Below are 21065 nucleotides of genomic sequence, written 5' to 3'. Positions count from 1 at the left end.
TCTTTACCAAAAAAGATTATCCTGTTACTCCACTGCCATTCTTAAACAAAGACAGCCAGCATCAAAATATTGCTATTTTGTGAATGAGAACAACTTCAAAGCTTACCCAGATTGCAAGCATCTGCAATATACCAGTTATTTCATGTTAATTAACCTGAATGCATCATATTTCAGCTAATAATTAAAACTCACAAGTTGTTTGTTTGTTTTTACAAGCCTTTCTAAACAATCTTGTAAACCAAGTTATCATTAATGAATTACATTGAATAGGCAGAATAACCAACAGCAATGCAGAGTTAGATGCCATCAGAGGTGTGAACTGTTTAATTTCAGATATTTTATTAAAACTCAAAATATAATAAAAGCATTCTACTTACCATTTTCACTATGTCAGCATAAGCTGATTCAACAATCACTCCACGATTTGTTGAAACATATTCAACCAGTTCGTTCAGTGTCGCTCTCTTAATTTCTTTGCTTTTCAGGTCTGAAACAGAGTCCATGAAGTCAAAGAGTACACAACACTGTTGCAACTTCTGACAAAAAAGATCTTGCTGCTCATTGAAGGTGGCATCTATAAGAAAAAAAAACCAAAAAACCCAACATTTAAGCCTGTAGAAGCAAACTCAGGATTTCCATATCTATTTTGTTGACTAAAATTTGCATAGGTTTTTTATTATGGGAAACAGTATGCTCTTTAGTCAGCAAATTAATAAGCAATATTGTCAAAATTGAAAATATCTGTTTAAGTGTATTAGAATGAAAGATCCACCATTCACAACTGGTGTTTCATACAAGAAATAGTGGATAAACATATGGCAGTAAATATATTTACAGAAAGCAAGTTCCTGAATTAACTTTATTTGAAATGCATAGACATTAATAAGTACCATCTCTCCCTCACCAAAAGTCATATACAGCAGCAGTACATCATACTAACCTTTCATTCATCCGATTTGTCTCATCCTGTTCCCTAATCCTTTATTATGTAACCTGCTTAAAAGCTGCAAAATCTGCTTTGAAGGAACCTTGTCTTTTTACCCCAATGCAAAATACTTCACATACTTTTGACATCATGTGATGAATGTTTCTCTTAAGAATCAACTCCAATATTTCAAAAGGATTAATTCTGAATTTTCATGCTTTGGTCTAAATAATTTATTATAATCTTAGTCATGTAAAGTTTTCCAGCTTTTTTGGCCTATTAAGACAACGTATTTGATTATGACTTGGCATTTTCATTTTACAGTGCAGTTTCTCTATAAGCTGATGAGCAAAAATTCTTCCATTAGTATTTCACATTAGCTCTAAAAACAAATGGATTATTAAGTATGGCATACTTCAAAAATTTAATACATCCTTAAAATACTGTAACTGTTCAAAAGTTGCACGATCACAACAAAAGCAGCCATGGTTTTAAGTGAAAAATCAGTTTAATGGGCCCTTTGTTCCTGTTCTTAATTGTCTGTTGGGGTTCTAAACCACTCCAGCAACACAACAGACAAGCATCACCTGATCTATCAGTTTGTTGGGATTTTACTTGTTCTGGTGAAAAATTTTTATTTCCAATTTTATCTGCAAATAAGGAATGCTCTCCCCCTGAAGAATTTTCAGGACTTGTCTATAGCCAGACTACTAATCCCTTAGCTTCATTCATTCACTGCAGTATTGATATTAGCATTGCTGTTTCATCATAAGGAAAATTATCAAGACAAAAGGCAACTGCCTTGTAACACTGACTGTTGAAAAATCTTAAGTGTCACTTTAAAATCTGAACAAATCACAAAAAAGATCTCATGCTTCTCTATCATTTTAGAATTATTCTAATTAAACAAACTTCATTTTAAGTTTTAAGTTTAACAACTCAAACAGACTTTGATAATGCCAGTTCCTCAAGTTTCTTATCAAAACACCTTCCATTTAGTGGCTGGAACAACAGTTAACAGTGGTTTTAATATTCAGTAGTTATCTGATAGAATCCTTTTGTTTCCATAAGCAAAAAGTAATTGCTAAAACGGACTGAAGTGCCTCCACTGTAATCTCAACTGCTCACTCTGCCCTGAAAAGTTCAAACACCAGAATATTGTATTCCCTTTCCCCATCTGACAGCTATGATCCTATTAACTGAGCAAAACTTCAGTGAGCTTTTGAAAAAGCTAGCAATTACTACTCCCTCATAAAGAACAATTCATACTTCTGAATGTTAATTCTTCAATTTTTTACCATTTTTCTTTTGAATAAAAGATCTTGCAAGATGCTTATTTCGCTCAGATAACTACAAAAGACATGAACTGTTACACTCTGCAAAATAATGAACATCAGCTGTAAAAACATTTGTAAGTTACGTAACATTTCAGCTCAGATCTTCTAAAATTCTACAGCGGATTGCATGAGTAAGTATTGTATCATAGCAACAAAGCAATAACAGTGACATGCTGAGGATAAAATCCAAAAAGCCTAATTTAAGGAACTGACACAGAGAGGGCAGCTTCCCTCCCCCCAACACACCCCCACCCCAATAGCCCCAAGCTGATAGCTAGACTCTAACAGGAATCAAACCTATTTTTATTTTTCCTCACTACAAACTTAACTATGCTCCAAGTTACAAAAGCCCAGCAGTGAGGCACAGCTAATACTAATATTTAGTTGGTGTTCAATAAAATGAAGTATCATTAACCAAAATTTACCTAGTTTTGAAAACCAGCAGACAGCATCTGAATATTCCTCACAATGGTAAAAACAAACTAAAGACTTAAGTAAGGTTAAAAGTAACAGGAATTCAGACAAAATAATCAAATCACTTATTACCTTCCCTAAAATATCAAAGAAATCCCTGCATTAGCCACTTTTAGTTAGACATCAGAGTAACAGAGATCATATCTCTCCTGCCATGCATCACCAGTCCACTTTATTAGCAACCTGATCTGTCTCAATTAGACATGTTTTCTCAAATGAAAACCTGTTCATTAATCTGTTTATTGCTCTTATTTAAAGCAAAATCAAAAGGAAGTATTTTCTTCTACATATACATCCATTTTCCATTGTTATAAGGGGAAATGATAAAATAAAGACATCTGCAAGAGATGAGAATTATGTGCAACCATGGTAATAAATAAGGTAACAAGCAAGCCAGTTCTGTTGTATCAACGCTCCGTCTTCATGCGCTCAATCCCTGCTTGACAAATAGCACATTTATCCCAGGAATGTTATGAGAGGTACCATGGGAACCACCAACTGATTTAGGAAAATCTGTAGTGTTCTTCATTTTTTAAAGCCTTGTCTTTAACTATCTTTAACTATCCTAGCACAACAAAGGCTAGACAACTCTACACCACAATAAAAATCACATTGCAATACTTTTTCAGTTCTATGAATAAAATAACCTGTGACATCATAATTGCATCAACACTGGAGCTTTTGGCTTTAGCAGTTTAACAACTTGTGGTGTGATTTTTAAACCATTTTCAATTTAGTATCTACCAAGATTTACACCATACATCTGAAGTTCAAGATAATTGCTTTTCTTCAAATACCCTAAATACCACAGGGGCCACAGAAGATAATGTAGGCTCAAAGTAGACAGTGGATGCCTCAATGAAATAATCCTGTTGACAGGCTGTATTTTGAAAGGAGGAAGGGGGGAGGGAAGATAAAAAATGAAGCCTGAATTCTATAACCAGCTTGTCCCTGAATTGCTGCATGTTGCTGGAAAAGATGCTTTAGAAAAAGGGAAAAAAAAAAAAGAGGAGGGAAGGAAACAAAACACGAGGAAGCCTAAAGCAGAAAAACAAAAGAAACAGAAGGCATTTAATCCTATTTAGAAGTGTCAAGATACATACATCAAACCACACCCCAGAAAATGGTCTATACACCATCTGATCCAGGTGATCAAAATGCAATTGCCTCAACTTTATTTTCTAGAGGCTGCTCAACAAAAGTGTTATTTAGGAAATTCTTTAAATCTACTGTTACATTCTTTGAAAGGTTGGTTGTAAGTTGATCTGAGGTCCTTGGGAAAGTAGCAGTGGGATTTTAGGCAGCCACAGAAAGCCAATTCTCAGTCAGGTATCATGGTAGGAAATCCTAAAGACAAAAATTTCCATCCAGCACCAAAAGAATTATTGTAAATTATGATCCACTTTAACCATGACTCTTTCTAAGGATATGCATTGCCTCTGGTCACTTCCACAACAGATGGTAAAATGTTTGTAACTGATGAAAGTAGTTCACTTGATCATTGCACTTCATAACACTGAAATCCTCAACAGACTATTTCTACTATTTATAAAAACCTGATCATTACAGACAGTAGCCACAATATCAAAGGATAAAAAGTTACAAACAAGTTGACTTGGAAGTTCCTCCTGAGCAGAAGTTATTAAACATTCAGACTCCGTGATTGTACATACTTGTCTCTAAATTGAATGCTTTCAAATTTACAAGGTCATCAATCCAAGTCTAAGCATGGAATATTGAGCTAAAAGATGGGTTTTTTGAGGGAGGGCCCAAACAAAATATAGAGCAGGAAAGAGAGTTCAAACACACAGAGCTACCTCGCTAGTAAATAACTGGAGACACAAACATGACCATATCACTAGTCAGGAGACTACAATGACGTCTTCCCACAGTATATTTATCTCATATGTTTACAGATCTTTCTGCTGGAAGGAAAAGATAGATACTCCTCCTTTCTCAACAGAATTGTTTACCCAAGACCTTCTGTACAAAGCCAGAGAACCTAACATAATCATTGCTTCAGCAGCAGGAATCAGAATCTAAGTTCACAACACCACCACCCCCCCCCACACACACACACAAACTAGAAGTTCAAAAACCATACTTTTCCCTGGCAATACAAAATAAACCCTCTCAAACATTTGCAATGAGGTTTGTTGGGGTTTTTTTAGTATCTCTAATTAAACACTTTTTCCTGAAAAAGCAACCTCAGGAAGATAGAGAAGCCAGAGAAACAACCATCAAGTTTTCCTCTGACAGCCCCTTAAAGCAGTTCACATACAGCCCTTCCAAATACTTAGAGGACAATGATATTAAGGAATAAGGTACTGCATCTCTCCTTACAGTAAATTGAACTTGCTGGGCAATCCTACACTTCTACATAATTCCCTGATAAACTGAAATACAGATATGGATTGATACATAGTTATGTCATATTCCACAGTGTGAAGTTTAGCATTTAGTCTCTGTTGTCCGGTTGCATTTGCTGTGGTATATGCAGCTGCACTCAATGGTGGAGGGACCTGCTAGAGCAGAATGAAGCCCTAACACTGACACGGAGAGGGGAGCACATGCACTATCAGACATCAAGTGTTCAGTTTTGTTTGCTTTTTTACTTACTCACATCAGTAAATCATCAACACTGTTGTACAGCCTGCTGTTTTCAGAGATACTGTTAGTCTGGTAAGGTGTTAGTCTGGTAAACTCTGGCCTAGCCTACATAAATCAAGCATACGGAGTCCTGTTTATCCTAAATTTAAGATTTATTTTTGTTCTGGGGAATTCTTGTATGTATTATTGTTGTGATCTCTCATATCACCTGGGTGTCAGCGTTTATGTTAGAGGCATAGTAAAGCATTGTTAAGAAGTGGAGTTTTAAAGGCAATTGATGTTACAAAGGGGACAAAGTATGTTTCTGGGTTCTCAGAAGTCTACATCTGCAGCTGACAGGCAGCAAAATAGTTGGCTGACTACGAAGAGCGGTTTCTCTCCCTGCTACCCCCTTGCCGTTTATTCCTCCCTTCCCCTCCTCTGCTCCCAGTCATATCCATCCCTCAACACTGGCTCTGGAACTTGTCAGATTCTTCTGTGAGCTGCTTTAACTCAATAACATGGCCATATTAGTGAGGCTAAATGGCTTCTGGAGGGGCCTGATGTGCATCAGCTCTGGCACAAGATTAGTGATGGAAGCAGAAACTCCTTTCAGCTGCAGTGAGCTGTTAAGTTAGTTCACCATCTCCTCTGGAACCGTATCATCAAACTATAGAGGCATGAGATAACTGAAAAATCCTCCCTGCACACTAAGTTAGCTACTTTTTTTGAATAATGCATTTTGGGGGTTTGGTTTGGGTTTTTTGTTGTTTGTGGGTGTTGAGGGGTTTTTTTTATTTTAAAGAAAAAATGTAGCTCCTGTATAAAATCTCACAGTATACTTGGCTATACTTGTAGTCTATAACATTCTCCAGTAACTCTACACCTGTAAGAGAAGTTCCTACAATTCCAGCTTTTGGTAGTTCAACAGCCCAACTGAAACTGGTGGGGCTACTCAGACAAGCACTCATGCAACACCTTAGGTATCCAAGGAATCTTGTCATCAGTATTTTCAGGTTTTCCACATAGAAAAACTTTTCCACCCTAAGGAATAAGTACCATTTCTTGATAGACTAGGGTTGTAGGTTTTCCCCCTGCCCCCTCCATTCAGAGTTCAACAGCATATATTTTCAAATTGCCCGTTACCCCGAAGCCTACAACTGTTGCTAGAACTCTGGAAGAGGATGAGTAAGTTCCCCTGCATGTTTTCAGTAAACAGAGCTCTGATCTTCCAGGTCAGATAAGGGAGTCAAATAACATTATAGATCTTACAAGTTAACCAGCTCCCTATACAGTAGTAGGCTTGTTCATTAGAGAAGGAGATTTGGAAGACAAAGTAGAATGGTATTCTCAAACATGCTACAAGGAAATTCATACTACATACAGGAGATAACCAAAACAAAGACTTGGCACAGAATTACAGGTACAGAAGGCACATCGGTCAATCCTGTCTAGCCCCTGTGCTCAAACTAATGCTTAACCTCTTCAAAAGGACTGCAAAGGAGCGATCAAGATAATGAGCTGAGCTTCTGCTGTACTTCCACTTAAAACATAAACAATTCTGCAGATGGTCTTCACGCAGGACTTGCACTAAGAGATCCACATGAACAATACCTCAAAAAAACCACTGTGACACCCTACTTGCTCATCTGCCCCTATAGCATTGTTTTATCCAAGTTAATATGCATCTTTCTCCAATCAGTTGTGCAAAGTCAAATTAAAACTGCCAAAAACAACCAACCTACTAAAAAATCATACTACCATTCAAGTAAATCTCCATGTGCTTTTGAAATAGCTAAGAAATCAGAAGTGTTGCTCATCAGAATATTCTGGAATTATTCTGATACATGCTAGGGAAGAAAAAAAAAAGAGTTTAGGAGTAAAACTAGATAAGGATAACAATCAATGACTTCTATTCACACACAGCATTGTGGTTTACAAAGTTAGTTATAAAGTCTCGGCTATAGATAATTTTTAAGTTGTTTACTGAAAGTAGTCCTGGAAAGCTATCTTCCATCCAATAACAGATATTGTTTGTTCAGACAGTGTCATCTGCCACTCCACGTGGCCAGCAGTTGACCTTAACAAATCAGTCCAGAAAATCTGAAAAGCCTATGCTGATCTAACAACATCTGTCACAAATTCTGTGAATGACTTCTTACAGTGATGGTAAGCTGCACATGTCTTACCTAGACTGTTTCTACCATCTTCTAAGCTTTCTTATAGTCTCATATAGTTAAGAGTCTCCAGCTACTATCACGTTGAATGCTTCAATTTTAATGAATATCTGAGCCAACCAAGACACTTCAGAGAGTAAGAAAATACCCTGGTGAAGTACCTTCATATTAATAGCCCTATTTTCTACTGTCTAATTACAGATGACAACATGCAGTCAGATGCAAAATGTAACAGAAATTATTCTCTTGGCCCTCAAAAAGTTAAATAGTAAGACTCTAGTAACAAAGTCTGCCACAATTCACCTCATTTCTACTACGCTTTCTCAAAAATGAGAATTAAAGCACCATTGATTCTTTAAACAAATGAACAAAAAACCTCACCAAACATACCAACCACTAGAATAGGAGCATAAAACACCCTGAAGTCATCCTTAACAAAATGTACAACTCTAACAATACAAAGGTTTCCTCAAGAGTACACCACCAGTTCAGAATCTAGCTGAAATTCAGCTCCATGCAACAACAACAAAAAAACACAGAAAAAATATTGTCTGATGACCTGACACAGTTGAAACAATGCTGCTTTTGAAAGTACTGAGAAGTTGAACAATTTGCATACGGTTAACCATATGTAAGTTTTGTTCAGAGTGATACTGTTTTTATTATAAAAGGCAAAGAAGTTTCACTACTTACACAGCTGAAGCGTATGTTACCAAAAAAACAGTTATGCTGCTACTCCTGTATTTGAAACAAACTTTCTTCCACCAGTAAGCCAACTCCGATGTTCCCCGATGCATTCATTTATGGTTTTGGCATACACTGCTACTGTATTTGCTGTCTCCATTTAAAAACCATCAAGCAGTTTTAATGACTGATCACATGCCAGGAATATAACCAGAGGTTCTAAGAGCTTAGCATTCTCTCCTGCATGCAAGACACTAGCCCAAATAATGGTTTCACTGGCTTGACAAAGGCATAATAGCTTGTGATTATTAAGTAACAGAGATCTTAAAATAATTTAAAATAGGAACCCTGCCTCTTTAAGGAGGATAGTGCTAAATTTAAGGGTCATAAATCCTATCACAGAATTAACATGCACAGCCGGGTCATTAAAATGGGAAAGATGGGAGAGTAATTGATTTCTGGAACGGGAAATTGTTTCTCAAAGATGTAAGTATGGGATAGATGGCGATCTTCAACTTAAAATTACAAAAGTTGATACAAAGGCCTGAGAATTAAAACTGCTTTCCCAAAACAGAAAATACAACTCCTAAATAGCTGTTGTTATACTGAAATGCAACAAGGGTTTTTGTTATGGTAAAACATACAAGCTTTCAAGAAGTTCTCCTAACAAGAGGGCAAATAAAGGTCAAGGTAAAGTCCTGGGTGTATAAACAGGTCCTCTCTTTAAAGTCTAACTCAGGTTACATTGTATTAGCCAAAGCTGAAAGCACCCACAGAGAGGCTGGCACACAACAACTTGTTACTCCTGGTAACTCACTCATGTGCCAGTAAAATTAACCACCAGAAAGACCCAAGAGACTCTACAGAAAGGGAAAGAGACTAAAGACCAGGTTTCTGAGACTGTCAAATCAAAAACATCAGAAGGGACAATTAGTATGATGCTGCTTGTCCCTGACACATTAACTGTTAATTATACTTTTCCCCAAACACAAGCATTTGTCCTTAAAGAAATACTATTTATTGTAATGAAAGAGTTTAGTAAAATTTTGGATTTTCACATGCAATTATGAAGATGTAAAACAACCTTTCAGTTTGTGACAAGGTAAACTCAAGGAAATGTTTCACATCTACCTTGCTAAGAATTAAAAGAATAATAATCTGAACAGCTCTGCTCCTTATTTTACACCCCCAACAGCTGTAGTACTCTGCACACTACCAGTGGATAAAGACAGCTGAAAAGCATGTGACAAAGTTGTGTGCCACACAGACTCAGTAGAACTTCAGCTCGATATCCATTATACAGTACTGCATTAAAAACATTCTCTATTCATAGGAACAGAAACACTTTGCTTGACCAGAAGACCAAAACAAATTGATTTGCACTTTTTAAGCTTGAAAGGACAGAAACCATCTTTACAATTTAAGTTCCCTTTTTAAGTCAACTGCAAAACTCCTGACTGAAATTATAGTATTTTATAATTAGTGAACATTGATAATGAAGTATACCATAAGTGGATCTGGTGTGGGATATTATTTCTTTTTAAATCTATTAACTTGTATTCTTCCCCAATCATTTCCTCACTTTACCTAAGTATAAAATCAATTGTGATTAAGATGCTGAAGTTGCTCCAGTTTGGCATCACACTAGAAAATGCAAGACAACATTACAAATCAAGTTTGTATTTTCCCAGAAATTGAAGAAACACTTGTGTTGTTTTTGCATGGCAAAATTCGTGCTGAGTGTAATATAAAAATACCTTTTATTTTAAATCAAGGGGTAGCTGTTAAACATTACTTCACAGAAGTACCAAAACTAATTTTGCAGTTAATTTAGTACTTAACTATTTTAAATGTGTGAAGGGGATGTATAGGGGAGTAATTTAATAGGCAATCTGTGCCAGAGGAAACATGCAATCTAGCTTTTCAAAAGCCAAGGAAAGACCTCCTCTTCTCTTGAATCCGTGTGTAAATCTGGGTGGAAGTTACTGGTATTAGATTAATTCCTTGGGTAAATATATACTTTATGAATTGGCTAAACCAGTGTTTCTTAATTTTCAACATTTTCTCAGACAAACAACATAATGACATACTTTATAATGGTAAGTGTTACAGTAGGAAGAACTAAGATAAATTAGACTGGAAACACAGGTGAAATCCTGGTTCTGCTGCATTCAGTGACTTATTTCCAACTGACCTCAATGGGAATAGATCATTCTGAGCAGATGGATATTCAAGCAGGATCTCTTTGCCCACTTCACTTAAATTAAGCATTTAGCCTCATAAATAAAAGGTTGAGCTACTTTTTTCATTAATTTTAAGCATACTCTAACAGTTATATTTTTATCAAAAACTGTAAAAATCAAGTGTTCAGTAATGAGGGATCCTACACTTAAGTATATTATCCAAGAGATTTTGCCAAATGTGATTTTTAAACTCAATTTACACCATTTTGATGTACTGAGTTTATTTTGCTTCTGCTTCCTACTCTTAAGGGAAAATACACAAAAATATAAATTACCAAACCCTGTCCTTCCTGACTATACTGTTGGACCCAGCCTACACTTCTCTAGGGGGTTCTGACATTTATATCTTATTTTTTCATGTCAAAATAGTAATGTCTCTTTTCCTACAGAATCCAACAATGCCAAAATGCACAAATTTTACATACGTAATTCAAAACCTAAGAACAATTTTCACAATTTGTCGCTGTTACATACCTGTGCAACCAAAATTTATGCTGCTTTACAAGACTTCAGTCTTACACATACGCCATATTTTAAGTAAGCATAGAATTTTTAATGAAAAACATCATACATTTTTCAAAAGCTTTACCCAATTACACTAAATTGGAACTTTTTTTAAACCCATTTTATCCCCTTATACTTTCCCCTAGAATTTTACTTGGGAAGAAAATAATAAAATGAAAGCTGCGGGTTTATTTTTTAAAGGACCAACCATCTACAGAAACAAAGTAGCCTATTAAATCATTGCTAAAAGCTCACTTGTTTATGCAGTGATGCACCCTACTAATTCTCAAATACAGCAATAGCAGAAATAAAGCTGTTTCCCCCTTCATATTCAAACAAATTACTGTGACTTTTTATTTCTGCTCTTCAGATCAGCCCTCCTGGCCCATGCTATACTGTCCTTCTATAAACTTGCTCACTCCACCTCCTCTTTCAGTTCTTTGGAGAAAACCTACAGTGCTACTTTCACCTCTGCTTGTCAACTCTTCAAGTATGTGATGGTCTCAGATATAAACTTTTAATCAGTAATTTGAAAGAGTAAACTTGTATAACACATTGAAAGTTTTCCTGTTATGATAGGGAATAGCTTTAATGCCTTTAATTCTCAAGGGTTTAAAAATCACTTACTAGCATTAGAACATCTTCCTTTTGCAGCACTATTCTTGAATATACACATGCAAATATTTTTGTTGTTACTTGCACCTTGACCTCCCAGTTCCACAGCAAAATTTGTATTTCTCTTCTGAACCCTATCATATCAATGAAGCTGACAAAAGCTACCAATTTCACCAAAGCTTTGCTTGGTAAGATAGTGAGAAACAATGGCAGAAAGACGAAACTTGAGAATAAGTTTCCCAATGGTAGCCAGGCAACATAATAACACAATCTATCTAAAAAAAAAAATCTACAGCCTTTTCCCCCTCACCATATTCATAACAGCAGTACATGCTACTGCTTTCGCAGGCTACAGGTCACCTACAATTCTGATCAGACTGCTGTCTCTTCCCTTCATCTACATTTCATCAGCCTTTCTCAGCTTCACTTCCCACACTTCCCCCAAACATACAGTAGCCAGAAGCAATACTACTAAACACAATGTTTGAAGGTGAATTCCATGTTCTAATCACAGTCACTGCACTGCTGTTCTCATTTTTAAATTCTTGAGTAAAGACTCATTTGACGAACCAACTCATCTGCAATCAATTCCTGATGTACAGAACAAAAACTCTAAGCCCATGAAGTTTCAGGAAGATTACGGGAAGTTCAAAAACACTGGCTGCAACGAAAAACTACGAAGAAACTAGAAGAGAGTATGATAAGAAACATTTCCAGAAAGTTGCACAGCCAACAGAGGCATTAAGACTAAATACTGAACTTAATGCAGTTACTGGAGAAGAGCTAGCTTCTGCCCTCTCTTCCCACTTAAGCTTCTATAATCAGCCCACCACTTCCATACTATCCTCCCACCCGTAATACACTTCTGTGTTCTTGCTTGTGGAAGAGTAACATTACAAGTTTTCCACACACTTAGTTGCCATACCTAGCAGTACTACAGACAGGAAAACCAAAAGAAAAGCCATGCATAGTAGCCTCAGAGAGCATAGTAGGTGAGAGTAGCATAGTAGATCATGAAGTATCTATACAGAATAGCACAGTAGACACTGAATCATCAGTCCTGCTACTGAGCTACAACAGCTACTGAGCACATCTTAGAATTTGGACCAAATTAGATCCATTTTCATTAATAATTATGTGTTAAGATCCAAAGTACAGCAAACATTAAAGCTCAAGACAGATTTGGGTTGGGGTTTTTTTGTTTGTGGTTTTTTTTTTATTGACACTATACAATTCATTTTTGCTCTACTCTTAGAAGCAGATTGAACTGTTTTTGCTGAAACTAAGAAAATTAGCCTGAGGAACAGTTCCAAATAAAACTGTCCATACTTGGCATGGAAAACTTCAGTCCAAACAGTTCAGCAATGCTGTAAGCAGCTGAGAATAAGGTCTTGTGAAGGAAAACTGTAGGCAACCTTAACTATAATGAGCTCTGCCTTTAAGTCAAAAGCATACTATCAAATAGGCATCTTGTAGACAACATATTTCATTGGCCATGAACTCAGCAAAACTTAACAGAAACTAGCTCAGTGACTCCCTGATAAAAATCAATGATTCAGACATTAAAAAGAAGCTGTCACTGCTGGTCCAGTTTCTAGTAGAGCCTTTTGCCAAGGGAGTCTTATAAAGCAGATGTTATTTACTACCTATTCATCTAGTTCAGCTGTGGTTACAACCTTCAAAATCCACATGCTGTTATGAGACTATAATTTTAGCCTGCTAGAATAAATAGGAGTCAGGACTACAATGACATAGTTGAATTTTATACCTTTCCCAATGGAAGTGGGCTTTTTTATAAGAACAGAACACATACCCCTTCTATGCTGAAACAGAATATTAATCTGTCCAAAACTGTTGGTATGACACCTTTTCAAAAGCACTGAATGATTTTAAGATAAATATTTAAAAAAAAATCTGTAGATTGAAGTCATCTTCTTTTATCAGATACGCTGGAGCAGTAAGTAATTCCATTTGTATTTCCTATAGCAACTAACATTAAATTCAGCACCTGCAAAACTAATATCTGACTAAACTAGAAAGCAACGAATATGGAAAAAGAAATCTGATACTAAGCTGGCACACAGAAGATGTGAAAGATTTAAATAGAAAAGTTCATGTGAAGACTGTCAATAGGCTCTATATTTAGGAGTGGCTCTTGATGGAAGTATATTCTAAGAACAAAAATTCAAGTCTAAGGATAAAAAAGGTCAATTTGTTAAGAATTAAAGACTAAATGTTCCGCTCCATAAACTAGGAACAGTTCCTTAATATAGAAAAAAAATTTAAACAGCCCATTTTTCATAGAACTACATTAGAATATTAAAAAAAAATCTTAAGCTTTTAAAGCTATTATAGGTTCTCTATTCCTCAAGATTGAAACTTCACTAAACAGAAGTTTTGACCACTTTATAGTAAGCCCTGCTGAGATTATACATAAGAGTTAAATCTAAATTCCTCACAGAACACGCTCATTCTTCATCTGAAATAAAGATTATCTCCCAAGGAAAAACTCACCCATGAAGATCATCGTTGCAAGGGATGTTGAATACAAAAGGTAGAGGATGGGCGACTACAGAAGAGGAAGTAACAATGAATCATGAGGAATACGAAAAAGTGCAAATCTGAGACAGAAAACTGTCATTTCACAAATATTTATTAAGGCTATAGTAAAAGTGAACCATTCTAAAATTTTGAAGGACATTTTCTTTGGGGAAGCAAAGGCAACTTAATATGCAAAAAGAATTCCTCTCAGCTGTTTTTAACTCCACTTATTTTTGTCACTCTGAAGCACACACTACATAACTCAAAACATTCAAAGTTTAAGGTTTGAATTGACCCTGGTAGATTTAGTAATGTTAAAATTTTACCTCTAAGCAAGCTTATTAGGCATTCCTGTAACATTTCCACAAGAGCTTAGCTTGAACACAGCACTTCGTTTTCAGTTAAACCCAAGCTCTCTCACAGGCTTTAAGTAAAGAAAATACTATTGTTAACACCTATTTTAGACCCTGTATTTCAATATTGAAACTACACGCTGAAAGTCTTTTTTAAAAAATGTCTTATTCCAATACACTTCACCACTGTAACGCTCAGCCCCACAGAGATCATTGTAACCATCGCTAGTCTATGGTTGAAAGATTTTTGGACCACTTTCCAGTTCTTCTGCTGTAAGGGCCAGAGTTTTCTCTGTGGGGAGACAGTTTAATTTGGAAGTGAATACTAAGAATTTCTTTTCATATATTTGTTATCTAAGCATGATATAGGAAATAAGCCTGCGGTGACCTGCATCTTCTAAAATGGATATTCACTATTGAGAAGATCACAGAAAGGCATCAGGAAATGTTTATTCGTTCCAGCTGCACTTGGCATGTTTAGTACATAGGACAAAAAAAAAAAAGGTATATTTGCTTTATGACCTGACAGACCACATTAACTGTGTTAAATAAAAGTAACAAGCTGTGTTTTCTATTCACCATTTTCCACCTGTATTTTTACATGCTTCTTCAACTAAAAATGACAGAAACAAGTATGCATACTTTTTTTGTAATAAGTCAGATCGGGTTCCAAGGTCAAGTTGTGTATCTTTTTTCAAAACCGAATGTAACTGCATGTGCTATTGCAGTCTTTTAAAATCACTTGCTATTGAGACAAAATTACCACTTCTTAAGAAGTTAAAAAAAAAAAAACACACTTCCTTTGCCAGATTTCTTTAAACTCAATCTCAGAATTATCCATGAAGTGATAAAAACCTGCTGTTAACCAGCACGTTATTTTCGCTGCAGATTTTTCAAAGGATTTGTATTATGTAAACTATAAAGTAACAAAATGACAACGAGATGGGGGAAAAAAAGTAACTTCAACTTCTAACAGGTTTAACAAGCTGCCTTTTTTTTTCCTTCTTTCTTTTAAATACAGTCACTGGGTCTTCAGAATTTCTTATTCAGCTTTTAAATAATACAGTAAAATGGACACTCCTGAATAACAACCACATAAGAAACCTGCTAACTTAACTGAAGAACACGATACTAATTTATGTATCTAATATCAGCCAGGTTTTGCTGAGCTTTTTTCTAAAAAATGACAGATATCACACACAAAAATAAGCTGAATAAGACACAATCTTGCTGCCCCCCCCCCAGTCAATCTCACTCCCCCAACAAAATTGCCCAAGGGAAGAGTACTTAGTTACAGATATATTTCTTTTCCTAGCAGTGATACAATATGCAGCCAAATTAAGGAATTTGGTAATACACAGCAGCAGTACAATTAACTCCAGAAATACGTACTTTTCAGATTATCTGTCTACAGGCTTTCAAACAACACAGCTATGAAAGTGTGTTATACAATCTGGTCTGGCCATTTCAGTGGCAAACAAACAACAGTCCCTAGATAAAAGGGAAAAAAATCCATAACACTATCTACCCAAGCAGGTACATTTTGAAGTGGAAGGGTAATTTTCATTTTTCTTCGGGAACATCTCTCCTTCCAGTAAAATAGATGCAAATATTTTAGGCCAGTCCAACAAACCTATTGGGGAGTTTTAGAATACTGTTTATACTTATTTTAGATTTTTTTCTTAAAAGTGATTAAACAAGACTGTAACTATAAACAAGATGAAATACTTTACAGCAGCAGAATACCAAACTGCTTTTTCATCTACAAAATGCTACTTTTCTCCCAATACAGGCTTCAAACACCTCACATTTAACCATTTATTTTAAGATACCAGAAAAGCAATAAGTCTTAATCTAATTTTATAAGAGTATCCTGAGTACCCTTAGGCATCAGTATAATGACTGTAGGTTCCTTTTTCAGCCCCTCCCTGGGAACGCTGGCTACTACTCTGTAGATGATACTACACTCGCATCACCACAACTATTACTGAATTCCATTTGGCTTTAAAGAATAAAGCAAAGCTTCATCTTTCCAACATGTATGTGCTTAGATAAGTTTTACAAAATAACACAGACAGAGCAAACACTTTCCTTCTAGAAGCTTTTTGTTGTTGTTGTTTGGGAGGCTCATTGTACATCCATAGCTATGTTCAGGACAAATCTAACATCACAAACTCAAGGGAGAAAACACACAGAAGAGTGCGGCCCAATTTTCTGCTAACTGGCTAGTTGGGATACTGTAACTCTTAAAAGTGTATTTTGCCCCCAATTTATGTTCTGAAGCAGGTTTAAAGGGCAAGTCTTTAAATCATAAGCATTAAGACAGATGTGATTTTCCTTTAAGAATTTAAGGCAAGTCAAACTACTATAAAACTCTGCATAACTCAAGAAATTCCTCTGATAGTTTATGACCTCAAATTTCCAAACATCTGAGCTGCTGATGCCATGCAAAATTTCTCTGTGTTGTAAGTAAAAAGCTGTAAAACTGCACTCACAAAACTGTAAGATTTAATCATACAAAGTTAAAAATTTAATATTAAAGTCCCAGCTCAGCAAAGAATGTAAACTTGGATATTTTGCTGATTTAAGCTGGAATTACTCCCTGCATAAAGTATGTATGTTTAACTGTTTGCTGGATCAGGACTCAAACTTTCTGAAGTCTGCCACCTATGCGTGATTTTACCAAGTGCTTTTATAAGGTCTCAAGTGTGGTTTTATAAAAGTGATCTTTGAGGAGAATACACTGTATAAACAGCACGTGAATAGCAGAAACTAAGTCTTGATTTCAAACAAATTATTCTGATTATAAATCCCTCAAACTAGTGTACCAAGACAAGACACAACTTCACAGAGAAAAGAGAGTCCAAAACAAGCAGCAAGAACACCCCTGTTGTTCAAAGTAACACCCAAAGCCGCTGCAACAAACATGCTAAAAAAAAACCCCAAAACAACCAAAAAACAACCACCTCCTCTTGTTATTCTCCTGCCCAAGCTTATTTGCATTTAATAACAGTTCTGGCAGTTTTGTGGTTCATGTACATCTGCCACTTGAGTAGGGGTGGGGGGAAAGTTGTCTTGAAATACTACAGACACGACCGTAAAAGCCATAAAAATCAAACAGAAAAAAATATTCCTACATACTAAGTAATTTTAAGTTTGCCATATTTTATTCAAATTTTGGATATTTGCTGCAAATCATCAGAGATTCTTTTCCACCTCATATGATGCAGCTTCAGAAACCTTAAGACTTTAACACTAGTAGAAGTAAAATTAATATGTTGGGTCACATTAAGGTAATCTGCCTTATTTTTCAGGTGCCTGTCAAATACTTTAATAACAAGTTTACGTTCTCTGCCTAATAATTATTTTTTGTTATTTTTAAAAGAAGAAACAAAGACATTTGTTTTGATGTTCAAAGGTGTGGAAGATTGCAATTAACTGTCATTTCATTTTTGCAATCTAACGAACTGAGTGTTTTTAGATTTTAGCTCTGGTACAAAGGATAAAACTTGCACTGTCTATTTTAATGTCAGCAACGCCAGCATCTACAATTTTCATTCACTTGTGAGTGTTCGCATTCAGCACTATGTGGAAAGTCTCTGAGGCAACTCCTGATCATTAAAATAAGACAGGCAAAACGTCATTCAAACACTGTCCAAAAGTGACGGGAAGGAATCAATAAGCCAAACGCAAACTCCCTCCGGTAACTCAGGATATTATGCCACAGGCACGGAGTTCCTCTTTGCAACCCACCCCCGTGGGAGGAGCCACCACTCCCTCCTAGGTTTTAGTGCTTCAATTCCCTGCACTCCTAAACTCAACTCACCGTCTACGTTTTCCGCAGTAAGCCCTCAAAAAGCACACCTGCCCTCCCAACACTTACTCCTAAATTACCCAGAAGAGAGGTGGCGAGTTAATGCAGTTAGTCCTCGGGGCAGTAAACGAGAACCGACCTGTACGACACTTGTTTCTATGAGCGGAGGAACCAAGCCTATCCGCACACAGATTTACTCCTGCTGAGTCTCTACCTGGAAAGCACCGGGAGCGGAGGAGGTCACGGCTAAAGGGCAGAGGGCGCAGGGCAAAGAGACAAGGCAGAACGGGGACAGGGCAGCGCGGAGCAGGCAAAGCGATATCGGAAGAGGCAGCCCCGGGCGGCCGAGGGCACCGGCACCTGTAGCCAGAGGGCTGGGGCGTGCAGGAGAAGAGGGGGAAGAACGGCAGACCGGTACCTTTCAGCTGGGGCAGCGGCGAGAGCTCCACCTGGCTGCTCTGACTGCGGAACTGCGAGGAGCCCTGCGAGCGCTTCTGCCTCTGAGCCTTGCGCACCGATTTCCGTGTGAAGCCATCCACTTTCTCCGCGGCAGAGATGGCCGCCGACATGGCTGGGCGGTGAGGAGGCGCGGGGGGACGTCGCTCTCCACAAGCATATATTAAAGCGGAGGGAGAAGCGGGCGGGCAAAAAAAGGGCTTAAAAAAAAAATAAAAGTCGTCCCTGCCCTCACACCCGCCCGCGCACACGCACACCGACGGGAAGAGGGAAGGAGAGAGCTGGCGTCCTAGCGGCGAGCGGGGCGGCGGCGGTGCCGGCGCGGGCTGCTGGCTGCCAGGCGCTGAGAGGGCTCCTGGGTCCGGGCTGCTACCTCGCTCCTCAGTTCCTGCTTCCCTCGCAGTTTCCTCTCCGCGCGGAGCCGGCGGCAGGGGAGGCGGGGGAGAGCGGCGGCCGGCGGGGGAGCGGAAGAGGGGGAGGAAGAAAGGGAAAAACAAACAAACAAACCCAACGACAACTTTGCCCGGCGGGGCGGGCGGGCGCCAAACTTTCCCGCAGCGGGGGGGGGGGGGGGGGGTACGGACGGGGGGAACCGCTCTCCTCAGGGCAGGCGCGACGCGAGCCGCCGCGGGCCGAGCTCGGCGGCGCCGCTGCCCCGCTCCCGCCTCGCTCACTCCGCGTCCCCCTCAGCCGGGCTCGCCTGCGCCAGCCCGCGCCGAGCCCGCTGTCATCGGCCGGACTCGCCCCTGGGCCGAGCTCGCCGGGGAGGCGGCTTCCACTCCCCGCTTCCCAGTCGCTCGCTTCCACACGCCCCTTCTCCGCCTTCAACCGCCGCCGGGTGCTCCCCGCGCCTCCGCCGTCATCCTGCCCCCTCCTGCTCCGCCGGGGGCCGCCACGAGTGTCTCCGCCCGCCGCAGCCGCGCCGCCAGAGCCCCGAAGCCGGCGGGCGAGCGTCCGCGCAACTTGGCGGAGCGAGTGGAGTTGAGGGCAGGGAGGAGGGGAAAGGGGCAGGGTTGAAGCAGGAGCGACAGGGGCAAGAAGAGGCGAGAGGAGCGTCCGTTGCTGGCGGCGTTGGGTGATTGACGGCGCCAGGAAGCCAATGAAAAGAGAGGCTCGCGGAACATTCCCGCCCCTCTCCTCGCACAGGGGCTTGGGGTGGACGCGGAGCTGGGACGCGTAGCGGGGAGGGCGTGATTGACAACAGGCTTCTCCAGCAGAGAAGAGGGGAGAGGAGGTGGGTGGGGTTTTCCTGGCCGACGTACAACGCGAGGGAAGGGGAAGGGGTGGAGTTGGCGGGTGGGACGGGCATCGGCCAATCCGCGTTGGGGGGTGGTCGCCCGGCCGCGAGAGGGAAGCGGCAAGGGCCGGAGCGGGGACGTTGGGCGCGCGACGTCGCCGTTACAGCGGCACCCCGTTACCGAGCTGCCCCTGGCCGCAGCCGCCGTGTGAGGCGGCGAAGGCCTTTTCTCCTTGTGGGGCCCGATCCCGCTCGCCGTCACGTCTGTGGACGCACGAGCCGTCAGGGGGACTGGCGGGGGGGGGAGGAGGTGCAGCCGGGATCCCGGGCCGGGGCTCTCCTCCCCATCGCGGGCGCCTTGTCCCACCCGGCTTTGGGTTGTGAGGGGCGGGGGGATGTGCGGAGAGAGGGCGGCTGTCCCAGCTGGGGGCCTCCCCCGGGGCCTGAGCCGTGCCTCCGCCCTTGGGACCGGGCCGTGGGCGCGCTGAGCGAGCCGGGCAGCCCGGCTTGCGTGTCCCGTGCGGTGCGGGGGCTGCAGGGCCCAGGGCAGGGGCTTGCCTGACACTACTGAAGCTGCTGGCAGAACAACGGTCGCGCTTGATGCTTTCAGCAAGCCGTTAGCAGCCGCACGCGGGAAACTGCTACAAGGGTGTTCAACCGCGAGCGGCGCGCGCTGGGAGTCGCGACAGCGTGCGAATGTCTTTTGTGCCATCTTCTAAGTGCTCCTGACTTCTTCCCACCCACCCCCCTCCCGGCACCTCAGCGGTTTTGGTCCTCCTTACATCTCCGGATGAATTTGGCTCTTTGGGATCTGTGTTACCATGGCGTTTACTTTCTCGCACTGAGTCACAGTCTCATTTTGCAGGCTGAAGGCACAAAATTGCCTGAAACAAGCACGTGCTTCACTTTCAAGGAGTGAATATTTATAGAGTAACTCATTCTTCTGTTTTGTACAATTTATATGGTTCAGGCTGAAGTTAGGCTATGAGAAATGAGAATTGTGGCTGCTGCAGGATATGAAAACCGTGATTGTGCGTGCAGTACGGGGCTGCATTAAAGTCTGACTTTTGCTCAGTCCCATTTCTGTATATGAACAGCCCCCCCCCTTTTGAACTG

General features: G+C 39.9%; 1 protein-coding gene across 1 annotated transcript in view; it reads right to left on the bottom strand.

Moving 5' to 3' along the window:
* Positions 1–19729, bottom strand: part of PPP2R5A (protein phosphatase 2 regulatory subunit B'alpha) — a 47366-nt gene extending 27637 nt beyond the window's left edge. The window contains exons 1-2 of the mRNA XM_075749201.1: positions 18675–19729; positions 378–574 (exon numbers count right to left, since the gene is read on the bottom strand). Of these exons, the coding sequence (XP_075605316.1) occupies positions 378–574; positions 18675–18825 (348 nt within the window). The 5' untranslated portion in view covers positions 18826–19729. The remainder of the gene's footprint in view (positions 1–377; positions 575–18674) is intronic.
* Positions 19730–21065: the final 1336 nt, after the last annotated feature.

This window comes from Balearica regulorum, chromosome 3 (assembly GCF_011004875.1).
Source record: "Balearica regulorum gibbericeps isolate bBalReg1 chromosome 3, bBalReg1.pri, whole genome shotgun sequence".
NCBI lineage: Eukaryota > Metazoa > Chordata > Aves > Gruiformes > Gruidae > Balearica > Balearica regulorum.
This window is presented reverse-complemented; position numbering and strand designations above follow the sequence as displayed.